This window comes from Anolis sagrei, chromosome 2, assembly GCF_037176765.1.
Source record: "Anolis sagrei isolate rAnoSag1 chromosome 2, rAnoSag1.mat, whole genome shotgun sequence".
NCBI classification, from domain to species: Eukaryota; Metazoa; Chordata; class Lepidosauria; order Squamata; family Dactyloidae; genus Anolis; species Anolis sagrei.
Window position 1 is genome coordinate 174595657 of NC_090022.1, and position 13820 is coordinate 174609476.

Consider the following 13820-nt stretch of genomic DNA (forward strand, 5'->3'; position numbering starts at 1 on the left):
ACATACACGGCAAACATTCAATGCTGTTTTGTATAGACCAGGGGTCCTCAAACTATGGCCCGGGGGCCAGATACGGCCCTCCAAGGTCATTTACCCGGCCCTTGCTCAGGGTCAACCTAAGTCTGAAACAAACTTGAAAGTATACAATGACAACAATCCTATCTCATCAGCCAAAAGCAGGCCCACACTTCTTATTGATAAGTTTATATTTGTTAAAATTGTTCTTCTTTTTAATCATTGTATTGTTTTAAAGTGTTTTTTTTTTTTTGCACTACAAATAAGGTATGTGCAGTGTGCATAGGAATTCATTCTTTTTTTTCAAATTATAATCCGGCCCTCCAGCAGTTTGAGGGACTGTGATCTGGCCCTTTGTTTAAAAAGTTCAAGGACCCCTGGTATAGACAATACACAGACAGAACAGAAGGAGGTACCATGGAAAGTTGGGCTCGAGTCCAGGGGGTGATGTTGCTTTTTCCTCTATGACGAAGAGCCGTCAGGACTTCCTCCTTCCTTTTGCTCGCCCAGCACTTTCTCATCTTTCTTTATGGCATCGTAAAACACCTCCCCGACTATTTTAAGTGGTACCTAATTTCTCAACTCACAGCTAAAGCTGTTTTCGTATTGTTTAGGTAAACAATGAGCTAGGCTGACAGTTGGCAGCTCACGCCAACCCGGGGCTTCGAACTTGCAACCTTTTGGTTGATAGATCTTATAATTGCTGATGATTTACCAGCTGTCCACAGTTGTATTTGAGGTCATAGCAAGTGGACAATAAAATATGAGAGTCAGGCCCTGCATGGCTATATCTGAGATTGGACACTGTTTCTTTAAAAAGGTTTCTCAGCATTGTAAAAAATGGCAAAGCAGAGACATGTAGGGCAGGTGCAACTTAACCACCTGCTCTAGAAGTGTCTACCTAGATAATAATAATAATAATAATAATTATTATTATTATTATTATTATTATTATTATTATTATTGGTGGGATCATAACCCGCAAAGGTCATGGAAAATGAAAATCAAAAATACTGTGGGATTTTCGAATCCAGACTGACAAAGTTTTGGAACACAATACACCAGGCATCACAATTGTGGAAAAGAAGTCCGGATTATTGATGTCGCCATACTAGGTGACAGTCGCATTGAGGAAAAACAACAGGCAAAACTCAGCCGCTATCAAGACCTAAAAATCGAACTGCAAAGGCTCTGGCATAAACCAGTACAGGTGGTCCCAGTGGTCATTGGCGCACTGGATGCCATGCCAAAAGATCTCAGCCGGCATTTGGAAACAATAAACATCGACAAAATCACAATCTGTCAACTTCAAAAGGCCACCTTACTTGGATCGGCGTGCATCATTTGAAAATACATCCTAGATGCTTGGGAAGTGTTCGACTTGTGATCTTGTGATACGAAATCCAGCATCTAGATCTCGTTTGCTGTGACATACTGTGGTTTTGTGTCAGAATAATAATAATAATAATAATAATAATAATAATAATAATAAATAATACTTTATTTATATACCACTCTATCTCCCCGAGGGGGACTTGGGGTTTTCCAAGTCACATCACCAAGACATTCAGAGTAAACAGCATAACATAAAATTAACAAAACAACATAAGCATGTGTCCCTTAAGAATAAGAGGCATAGCTATGACATTGTTCTTTGGTTCAGATCTCTTAGAAAATATAAGAATATTTTAAAAACCACATCTGACTTATCAAGTGATGGGCTAAAAGCACAAGGTCTGTGTAATTCCATGTTTTGAATTGTTAAACAAAAAACACCACAAAAAACCTACCAAATTTTGCACTATATAAATGATGAAAAGTTATATAAAATTTGCAGTAATGAGAACTAGTAATTAATAAAAGGCAAGTACAGATGTTTAGGATAATTCCCCACTCCAACTCTAGTAAAATGCAATATATAGCAGAACTGTATATTCAGATCCATAAGACACACAGTACTAGGGCTGAGATGCAGATCCCTATGAATTGTAATATACATTCTAACCTGTTTTATTTTTTATATCCATAAATGAGAAAGGCAATATGTGTTTTTAAAACAAGCAAGAAATATTTTATCCCACCCCCCAATCTATTCGCACATATATTGTGATCACTATTCTACACACTCATGGTTCTGGTTTAAGAGGATTAGAAGTGAATAAAACAACTAACCCGAGATTCAGGACATTTAGGTTCTCTATTCTATCCTTTTCTGTGGTGGCCCCGCGGCTTTGGAATGCCCTCCCTATAGAGATAAGATCAGCCTCCTCGCTGATGGTATTTCGAAAAAAACTGAAAACATGGATGTTTGAGCAAGCATTTGGCTAATCCGATGCGATGAAGTTTTGACTAAGGACTGGCAATTACAGACAACGAATTTGGATTATGATTTTAATTTAAGAGATGCATTGGTCTGTATTGGTGGCCCAATACTGTGTATTGTATATATATGTGTTTTATATTTTTTATTCGGAATATTGTTGTTTTATTGTTGTAAACCGCAATGAGTCGCCGTTCTAGGCTGAGATATTAGCGGTATACAAGTGTACTAAATAAATAAATAAATAAATAAATAAATATTCAGTAATGGCGCTTCATGCAGTCATGCCGACCACATGACTGTGGAGGTGTCTACGGATAATGCCGGCTCTTTGGTTTAGAAATGGAGATGAGCACCACCCCCCAGAGTCGGACACAACTAGACTTAATGTCAATGTATGCTAACTGTCCCCTGCCACGCGTTGCTGTGGCCCAGTCTGTATATATGTGTTTTGTGTGTGTGTATATGTGTTTAAATATTTGTGTATCAGTGTATATATGTGTGTTTGCGTGTGTATATATGTGTGTGTGTGTTTGTATGTGTGTGCATATGTGTATATATGTGTGCATATATTTGTATGTTTATATGTGTATATTGTGTATATGTGTGTGCTTGTCTATATGCTTATTTGTGTTTATATATGTGTGCATGTGTATATTTGTGTCTGCATGTGTATATGTATATATGTGTGTGTATGTAGATGTATGTACGTGTGTGTATATTTGTGTGTGCTTGGGTATATATATACACATGTGTATGTATGTGTGCATGTGTATATGTATACACACACACTCATATACATATACACATGCACACAAACATACACATGTGTATATATATATGAGTGTGTGTGTATGGTGTATTTTTGGGGTTTTTAAGTCCCTTCTGCTGGGTTTTTTGCTGTTGTTTTTTTTGTAATTTTAGGGGTGATGAACACTTATTGGTCTGTAGGGGTGTACTGTACTGTCTTCTCTCTCTCTCTCTCTCTATATATATATGGTGTATTTTTGAGGTTTTTAAGTCTGTTCTGCTGGGTTCTTTATTGTTGTTGTTTTGGTAATTTTAGGGGTGATGAACACTCATTGGTCTGTTAGGGATGTACTGTCCAAGATATATATGTGTGTGTGTATTGTGTATTTTTGAGGTTTTTAAGTCCATTCTGCTGGGGTTTTTTGTTTTTGTTTTTTAATTTTAGGGGTGATGAACACTCATTGGTCTGTTAAGAGTGTACTGTCCAAATTTCGTCAATTCGTCCAGTGGTTTCTGAGTTATGTTAATCCCACAAACTAACATTACGTGTGTGTGTGTGTGTTATATACATACACACACACACACACCGCTCCTCTCAGCTCAGAGGCAACTCGAAGCGGTTACCTTTACCTTTTATTCAGTCCTAAAACCTACATTAGTGTTTACAGCTCTATGTCTCTAACTATATGTCACTGTATATTTACTTGATCATTTCAATCCCAACCAGTAAATTGCGCACCAATTGCAATGGCTACTTTTATTTATTATGTGCCTTCGAGTAATTTCTGACTTATGATTATCCCAAGGTGAGCTTAGAATGGCTTTCGTTTTGTGGGGGGCAAGAAGATACTTGCCATTGCTTTCCTGAGAGCATGACTTTGCCCAAGGTTGCCCTGTGGATTTCACAGCTGAGCAGGGATTCAAATCTTGGCTTCCAGGGGAACGCTCAAATGATTAATAAAATTGTAATTAATAATAGTGTAATTCCTTTGTGTTTTAATGTTTGATTTTCTATTGCTGTGTATAAAGTTTATTATTATTATTATTATTATTATTAGTAGTAGTAGTAGTAGTATTGACACAAAAACACAGTATGTCACAGCAAACGAGATCTATATGCTGGATTTCGTATCGCAAAATCACAAGTCGAACACTTCCCAAGCATCTAGGACTGTGTGATGTATTTTCGAATGATGCACACAGATCCAAGTAAGGTGGCCTTTTGCAGTATTATTATTATTATTATTATTATTATTATTATTATTATTATTATTCCACATTGGGTCTTCTAGTCCTATTACCTGGAGATTGCTCCAGCACAAGTAGATTTTCTTCCTTGCTTCCAGATAACAGGTTTTTACTGGAGTCTGAGCACACCATGCAGCTGGAAAAGAAGGAGACGCAGATGTTACAGGATGCTCTAGTCCCCCCATCACTTTATTTTTTCAGCTGCTCCAACTGACACAGCTCCCTCCCCTCTACTTACCCCAGTGGTTCTCAACCTTCCTAATGCCGCGACCCCTTAATACGGTTCCTAATGTTGTGGTGACCCCCAGCCATAAAATTACTTTCGTTGCTCCTTCATAACTGTAATTGTGCTACTGTTGTGAAAGGTAATTTAAATATCTGATATGCAGGATGTATTTTTATTTACTGGACCAAATGTGGCACAAATACCCAATACGCCCAAATCTGAACGCTGGTGGGGTTGGGGAGGGATTGCTTTTGTCATTTGGGAGTTGTAGTTGCTGGGATTTATAGTTCACATGCAATCAAAGAGCATTCTGAACTCCACCAATGATGGAACTGAACCAAACTTGGGACACAGAACTCCCATGACGAACAGAAAATACTGGAAGGGTTTGATGGGCATTGACCGGGAGTTTTGGAGTTGTAGTTCACCTACATCCAGAGAGCACTGTGAACTCCACCAATGATGGAATTGAACCAAACTTCGCACAAATACTCAATATGCCCAAATGTGAACACTGGTGGAGTTTGGGGAAAATAGACCTTGACATTTGGGACCTGTGGTTGCTGGGATTTATAGTTCACCTGCAATCAAAGAGCATTCTGAACTCCACCAACGATAGAATTGGGACAAACTTCCCACACAGACTCCACATGGCCAACAGAAAATACTATGCTTTCTGATGGTCTTTGGCAACCCCTTTGAAGCCCCCTGGCGACCCCTCCAGGGGTCCCGACCCTCAGGTTGAGAAACACTGACTTACCCTGAACGACAGCGCTGCTGATCCCGTGGGTTGGACTCCTCTGTCCTAGCCAACTGGAACTCCACTGTGCCTTCATAGCTGCGGTTGCTTAGTACTGCCTTGGCTCCTAGGAGAATTATAAAGACAGGCTGGTAGTTTACAAAAAATGCATGTCGCTTCATTCTGGAGAAATTTGACAAATACCATATTCTCCAAAGGATTTCATTCACTCCCTAGCTACACATGCTTTGGGACAAACAGTAAATTACTCATCAATCACATTTATTTCCTTGGACAAAAGCATATAAGGGGTGTCATTTGTATTTTCAAAGATCCCTCCACAGCTGCCAACGGTTAGAAAGTAATAATAATAATAATAATAATAATAATAATCACCTCTGAGGATGCTTGCCATAGATGCAGGCGAAACGTCAGGAGAAATGCCTCTAGAACATGGCCATATAGCCCGAAAAAACCCACAAGAACTGAGTGATTCCAGCCATGAAAGCCTTCGACAATACAATAATAATAATAATAATAATAATAATAATAATCTTTATTTATACCCTGCCACTATCTCCCCAACGGGGCGGCTTACATGAGGCCAAGCCCAAACAAATTACAGCAAAATAAAATCAAAAATGAAAACAATAAACAACATCATAATTACATAAAACATAGGAATGCATAAAGATATAAAATTACAGTAAACACAATCACAGGCTACATGTAATGACTAAAAGAAAAACTAATTAAAAACTGATTATACCAGTAAAACAATACTCAAACACAGGGGAACTCCAGACAAGAAACAATCAGGGACAGCTAATCACCTCTCAACAAAGGATTCCCCCAGGCACTAACAAGCCACACCTAAAAACTGTCAGGCCATCAAATGCTAATCAAGGTGGCCAATTGAAACATTTGCACCTAGCTCCAACAGACTAGAATCATAGAGTTGGAAGAGACCTCATGGGCCATCCAGTCCAACCCCCTGTTGAAAAGCAGGAAAATTGCATTCAAAGCACCCCCGACAGATGGCCATCCAAATTCTGTTTAAAAGCTTCCAAAGAAGGAGCCTCCACCACACTCCGGGGCAGAGAGTTCCACTGCTGAACAGCTCTCACAGTCCAGGACATCCAGTCCAACCTCCTGCCAAGAAGCAGGAAAAAAAGCACCCCTGACAGATGGCCATCCAGCCTTTGCTTAAAATCCTCCAAAGAATGAGCCTCACCACACTCCAGCGCAGAGAACATTCAGGTGGAATCTCCTTTCTTGTAGCTTGAAGCCATTGTTCCATTGCGTCCTAGTCTCCAGGGCAGCAGAAAACAAGTTTGCTCCCTCCTCCCTATGACTTCCTCTCACATATTTATACACGGCTATCATGTCTCCTCTCAGTCTTCACGTCTTCAGGCTAAATATGCCCAGCTCTTTAAGCCGCTCCTCATAGGGCTTGTTCTCCAGATCCTTGATCATTTCTTTTTCCCACCCTGGACATTCCACAGATATATAAACCCAATTTTCCTAGTTTCCAACAGACCTCTGAGGATGCCTGCCATAGATGCAGATGAAACATCAGGAGAGAATGCTTCTAGAACATGGCCATATAGCCCGAAAAACCTATAACAACCCATCTTTCATATTATTGAGCTTGCTGTTGTTGTTATTATGTGCCTTCAAGTTGTTTCTGAGTTATGGTAACCCTAAGGAGAACCTATCATAGGGTTTTATGGAGCTGAGAGTGTGTGAATTTCCCAGGTTTACTATGGCTGAACGGGAAATCAAATCCTGGTCACCAGAGTTGTAGTCTTAAACCACTACACCACACTGGCTCTGCTACTGAGCTGTTGGTCCCTTTCATCACTAACAAAACGGATTTCAGTCTGCCATAGTTATTTATTCACTGCACACTCATCCCTGCATCACTGTACACTTTTCTCCTCATCCAACTGTACCTGCATATGTGTAGCGCACTGGACCCATCCAACGGTGCTTCTCGCTAGTGCTGACAACATCGCCATAGAAGCCATAACCAACGAGGGAGACTGAGTAGCGCAGGCGCTTTCCATTGTGCCAAATGCTGCAAACATCAAGAGGCTGGGCGTCTCCTGGAAATCATAAGGAATGGCTGCTGAAGACTAAAGATTACAAAGTGAATGCCTCCTTCCCCCAAAGCAGCGCAGTTTTCCACAAATACAAGGCTTTACATCAGAAAAAAGGGAGAAAAAGCATGCATCTTTACTAACAAAGGAGATCTTAGATCTGGGTTTGCATTTCTCAGCAAAACCTGGTGCTCGGCAGCACAGTTCTGTCTCCCACATCTTTACAAACTCATATGTGTATGTGAAGGTCAAATTGCTAAAGGATACACACAAGTTTCTCTCTGGCCTCCTGAACCAGGCAAAGCAAGCAAAAAGAGATGTGCAGCTTTGAACTGAGTTATCTGAGTCCACACTCAGATAATGTGGGATTTCTTGCCTTGATATTCTGGGATATAGGGCTGTGGGGAAGGGCCCTACATGCTTCCTGTGCAAGAAGATCTTTGGGCTAGCCTCAAAGTTCCTCCCAAATCCCTTTGCCTTCTTCTTCCGCTCCTTGGCATTTTACTTTACTTCCCAGCAACATCTCCCACTTACTTTCCTCCAGCTTCCATTCATTCCCCTCCTTCAGGAAATACTCTGCCCACATACTCTGCTGCCGCGCGGCTCCCTGGGAGTTGGGAATCCCGTTGCTCGGCGGTCACCCTTTGCGAGCGGGAAGCGGGCACTACATCTCCCAGCATCCCTTGGGGCCGGCCTTGCCCCCACCTCCCCCAGCTGGCTCGAAAGCTCTGCTTGTTGTTGCTGTTGTTGTTGCTGGAAGGTTAGCGAGTGGACCAGCTGGTTGCCCAGGAATGCCACTCCAGCACTGAAGGCTTTTTCGATACCATTTTTGCCCAGCATCAAGGCATTCCCTTCACCCCTGGGGGTGCCTTAAGAGCGCCCCTTGAAGATTTGCGCTCTACGCAAATGCGTAGCTTGCCTATTGCTTCAGCTGCCCCTGGGTATGTGGTTATCTAGTAGGATCTTCAGCCTAAGAAGATCATCTTAATAATCCATGTTACAATTTGCCCTGCAAAGACAATGCCAATGCCCCATCCTCTACTGAGCTGAATATTATGGAATTTAGTGGGAAGGTTGGATAAGTGGTAAAAAGTGAAGAACAAGCACCTATGATGATGTGCAGAGCGGAGGTGACAGGGTCGTTTGTTCCTACCGTAGCAAAACACACACAGTCTGTAGAACCTGGAGGTAGAAATGAAAGACAACATAAAAAGGACAGCTTGCACTTCTGTCTGCATTTCTGTTTTTCCACAAACGGGAAGAGCCAAATCTTAACTATGTCCCCGTCCTGCTTCTGCTTTCCTGCACTTCACTGTTAATTTTGGTCCACAGCCTTCAAAAGGAAAGTCCCTGTTCCTAGTCTCCTTACCTGCAGGTATGATCCCAATTCTCAGTCTTGGGGACAGTAGCTCTGCCTCTATGTCATCATCTGGAACTCCTGCTTTTCTTTGTGTCCGGTCAAGCAAGGCATGCATGATCTCATTGAAAGTACCATCGCCCCCGACACTCACCAACCTGTGGGATTCAAGAATGTAAAGTGGACTAAGCTTCCCTTGTGGCTCCTGGAAATCAAACAGATCAACCTCACAACCTCTGAGGATGCTTGCCATAGATGCAGGCGAAACGTCAGGAGAAATGCCTCTAGAACATGGCTCTATAGCCCGAAAAAACCCACAAGAACCTAATTCGGAGACTGTTTTCTCCACCAAGCGAGTAGAACTGTTAATAGGATACTGCATGATATAGAGCTACATCCAAGGAAATATCCCCTGGGATAAATCATAAGCACTTTATATGCTTTGTAGAATTAAGAGGCAAATGTGTTTTTGATCTGACCCTTAAGATCCTATATTATTGCATAGCTTCAAGTTATTTCTGACTTCTGGTGGTTCTAAAGTTAACCAGCCACAGAGTTTTCTCAGCAAGAAAAAGTGAATTTTTCTTGAATTTTTCAAGATCACCAAATCGGTTTCCATGGCTGAATGGGGACTCAAACCCTGGTCTCCAGAACTAAGAGTTCAAAATTCATGCCACTACACCATGCTGGATCTCTTTTTTCAGTATGCAGAATATTTATTGTAGGGAAAAAAGTTCAGAATGCATTTTTTCCACACTTTTTTCCACACTTCTGTCATATCTTTTTTCTGTGAAGGTACCGAAGGCAGTTTTTGTTGGAAATACCAACCTCCCAAGTCTTTCACTATTTATTTATTAATGTATATATTTGCTAACCTGTATTCTATATGTATGTTGATTTGCCAGTTTGACTGACCTCTTTGGTGTGGGAGGAGCTATAGACATGTGATTTTACTGAGTATGTTCAGACTCAGGACTCCATTTTTATTCAGACTGCTCACCACCTCATTGGAAGTGGATGTATGTGTTTGTTCTTCTATGAAAGCAGGTTGCTGTTTGGATTTTAATGGATACAGTATGACTTATGGACTTCAGTGAGTACAGCTATCTATACAAATAAAAATGTAATGTTCGTTTGTGCTATTCAGAGAACTCAAAAACCCCTGGACCAATTGACACCAAATTTGGACACAAGACACCTAACAACCCAATGTATGTCCTTCACTCAAAAAAATTGATTTTGTCATTTGGGAGTTGTAGTTGCTGAGATTTACAGTTCACCTACAATCAAAGAGCATTCTGAACTCCACCAACAATGGAATTGGACCAACAGAAAATACTGGAAGGGTTTGGTGGGTTGTGTTCTTTTGTTTTGGAGTTGTAGTTCACCTACATCCAGAGATCACTGTGGACTCGATGGATCTGGACCAAACTCTACACGAAGACTCAATATGCCCAAATGTGAACACTGGTGGAGTTTGGGGAAAATAGAATTTTGACATTTGGGAGTTGTAGTTGCTGGGATTTATAGTTCACCTACAACCACAGAGCATTCTGAAGCCCACCAACAACAGAATTGGGCCAAATCTCCCACACAGAACCCCATGTGGGCCACAGCAACGCATGGCAGGGGACAGCTAGTACTTATTAAAAATGATATCCTTTATTTTATTTATCGTATCAGAAGTGTACCGAGGGTACAGTACTGGCCAACTTACCTGTCCGAACGCATCTCCTCCTATTAACCAGCTAGGGTGTTAAGATTGTCTGGGGAGGCCCTGCTCTCAGTCCCACCTGCGTCACAAGTACGTTTGGCGGGAACGAGAGAGAGGGCCTTCTCAGTGGTGGCCCCTTGGCTGTGGAACATCCTTCCTACAGATATTAGATCGGCCCCCTCCCTGTTGACATTTTGGAGGAAAGTGAAGACCTGGTTGTTCGAGCAGGCAGTGTAATGAAAATAGGAATATGGAACCATTGGATAATGAGACCGGATCTTGATTTTAACTATGAGACACTAATGAGATGTTTTATGGATTTATATTGACTGTTTATTATGATACTGTTTCAATTGTTTTTAACTATTTTATGATGTTTTTGAGCATTGGATTTTGCTATTGTTAACTGCTCTGAGTCGCCTGAGGGCTGAGATGAGTGGTATACAAATATAGTAAATCAATCAATAAATAAATGTATTTTTTTTAAAAAAATGTGTTAAAAAACTTAGCATAATACTAAATGTCCTTTGACCAGTAGCTGGTCACTTGGAGTGCCTCTGGTGTTGCTGTAAGAAGCTCTCCTGGATTCGGTCCGCAAGCCTTGAGTTTGATACACGTGCCTTAAAGGCACCAGATCCTGTCTGAGTTTGGGAGTTAAGCAGGGTCAGCCCTGGTTAGTATTTGAATGGGAGATTGACAACAAATATCAGGGACTGTAGGGTATATTTCAGAGGAAGGAACTGCCGAAACCACTTCTTGCCTTAAAAAAGCCATATGAAATTCATAAGGTCAACAGCCAACAAATTACTTTTTTTTTTGTCGTGTCAGGAGCGTCCTGTTGTGAGATAATTGGCCGTCTGCAAGGACGTTCCCCAGGGGATGCCCAAATGATTTTTGATGTTTTATCATCCTTGTGGGAGGCTTATCTCATGTCCCCGTATGAGAAGCTGAAGCTGATAGAGGGAGCTCATCCGCCTCTCCCGGGATTCGAACCTGCGACCTGTCGGTTTTCAGTCCTGCCGGCACAGGGGTTTAACCCACTGCACCACTTGAAGGCACACAAAGGGACATAGACAGGGTGGATGAGGAATGTGAAGCCTAAAAGATGCCACAGGGGAAGCCCACAGAAGGAAATCCTTACCCATCAAAGTCACTGAGATCTTGCTCCAGGATGTAGTCACGAGCCTCTTTAGCACGGCAGGTCTCTGAGAAGATGGGGAGAAGAAGAAAAGAGAAACATGTTCATTGTAGGATTATAGGGGGCTGTTATGTTGCAAGAAAATTGAGGTGAAGATGGGACTGGTGCAGAAGACAAATGGGACTCACCCACAACTTGAACATAAACCCCAGCCAGAGTGAAAAGTGGGGCCACCTGAGTTTGATAGATCTCCACTGCCCGCTTACGGCCTCCAACTGGGTTGATGAAGACAAGAAGACTCCTGGGACGTGTAATTCCTGAAGCAGAGGGAGAGAAAACACAGAATATCACTAAGGTCCATGAGCTCACTGTCGTAGTGAATCACCTGTCTCTGTGAGGGTCATTCAGGATATGCAATAGTGTGGCTCTGTCCACACGGCTGTAAAAAATCCACATTGAACTGGATTATATGGCAGTATGGCCTCAGAAAATCCATTTTAGAGCAGATATTGTGAATTATCTGCCTCCCCCAGCAGTCACCAGCCAAACCCTCTCCAATGCCAGAAATACAGCTCAATGGTGTAAACTTAGAAAATGTTGACCATTTCCGCTACCTTGGCAGCCACCTCTCCACCAAAGTCAACACTGACACCGAAATTCAACACCGCCTGAGCTCTGCGAGTGCAGCATTTTTCCGAATGAAGCAGAGAGTGTTTGAGGACCGGGACATCCGTAGGGATACCAAGGTGCTTGTTTATAAAGCTATTGTCCTCCCAAACCTGATATATGCCTGCAAGACGTGGACAGTCTACAGACGTCACATGCAACCCCTGTCAGCACTGCCTCCGAAAAATCCTGCAAATCTCTCAGGAAGACAAGCGGACAAATGTCAGCATGCTGGAAGAAGCAAAGACCACCAGCACTGAAGCGATGGTCCTCTGCCATCAACTCCACTGGACCGGCCACGTTATCCGGATGCCCGACCACCGTCTCCCAAAGCAGTTGCTCTACTCCAAACTCAAGAATGGAAAACGGAATGTTGGTGGGCAGGAAAAGATGGGCTCAAAGCTAACCTTAAAAACTTTGGCATAGACACTGAGAACTGGGAAGCCCTGGCCCTTGAGCACTCCAGTTGGAGGTCAGCTGTGACCAGCAGTGCTGCAGAATTTGAAGAGGCATGAATGGAGGGTGAAAGAGATAAAAGTGCCAAGAGGAAGGCGTGTCAAGCCAACCCCGACTGGATTCGCCTTCCACCTGGAAACCAATGCCCTCACTGTGGGAGAAGACGCAGATCAAGAATAGGGCTCCACAGTCACCCATGGACCCACTGCCAGGATATTACACTTGGAGGACCATCATCCTTGGCCTATGAGGGATCGCCTAAGTAAGTAAGTAAGTAAGTAAGTAAGTAAATAAGTAAGTAGTCAGGCGAGACACCAACCGTGGTAGTGAATCCAGATCTGGAGAGAATTGACCCAGCGCACGGCAAGCTGAGACTGAGGTGGGGCAGTAAACTGCATTGACGCCAGGCTCCAACGCTCTTGCTTCTCCCGCTGGACAAAGAATACTGTGAGAACAAGGAGGAAAGGGTTGACAGAAGAACTGGAGAGGAATCAAGCAACACAAAACAATTCTAAAAGCTTACATGAAGGAACTGCCCAGTTTAAAAAACAAAAACAAAAAACAAATGCTCTGAAACAGTGCACATGTTGAGTTTGCATTCAAAATCTTACCATTTGCAAATATCTATACTAACACTATTGCATTTTCTTTGTTGCATCTGAGGAAAGTAGGATTAGGACTCTTTCTTCTTAATTATCTTCCTTCAGCCAATAGATACAGGGGATAAGAATTGGGGTGTTGTGTGATTTCTGGATTGTATGGTCGTGTTCTAGCAACAGTTTCACCTGTGTCTGTTGCTGTCATCTTCAGAAGACCTGATGATGGTAAAGCAAGTGAAGTATATATACTCTAAGATCTTCCGGGGAGGCCCTCCTTTTGCTCCCACCACCGTCACAAATTTGGTTGGTGGGGACAAGAGAGAGGGCCTTCTCAGTGGTGGCCCCCAGCCTCTGGAACGCCCTCCCCAGGGAAATTAGACAAGCCCCATCCCTCCCCTCCTTTTGTGAGAGCTTGAAGAACTAGTGGTTTCAACAAGCCTTTGAGAATGACTAGTTCTAGCTCAGCCCTAGACATTGTTGAATATGGCCA

The 13820-nt window shown here is 42.3% G+C and overlaps 1 protein-coding gene across 3 annotated transcripts in view; it reads right to left on the reverse strand.

Annotated features, from left to right (window-relative positions):
- LOC132767869 (ceramide kinase-like) overlaps positions 1–13820 on the reverse strand; it is a 44452-nt gene that overhangs the window by 6356 nt on the left and 24276 nt on the right. For all 3 annotated transcript variants that reach the window (XM_067464178.1, XM_067464179.1, XM_060763245.2), the window contains exons 3-10: positions 13051–13176; positions 11798–11926; positions 11613–11676; positions 8770–8915; positions 8508–8582; positions 7254–7406; positions 5320–5425; positions 4387–4469 (exon numbers count right to left, since the gene is read on the reverse strand). In XM_067464178.1, coding sequence (XP_067320279.1) covers positions 4387–4469; positions 5320–5425; positions 7254–7406; positions 8508–8582; positions 8770–8915; positions 11613–11676; positions 11798–11926; positions 13051–13176 — 882 coding nt within the window. The remainder of the gene's footprint in view (positions 1–4386; positions 4470–5319; positions 5426–7253; positions 7407–8507; positions 8583–8769; positions 8916–11612; positions 11677–11797; positions 11927–13050; positions 13177–13820) is intronic.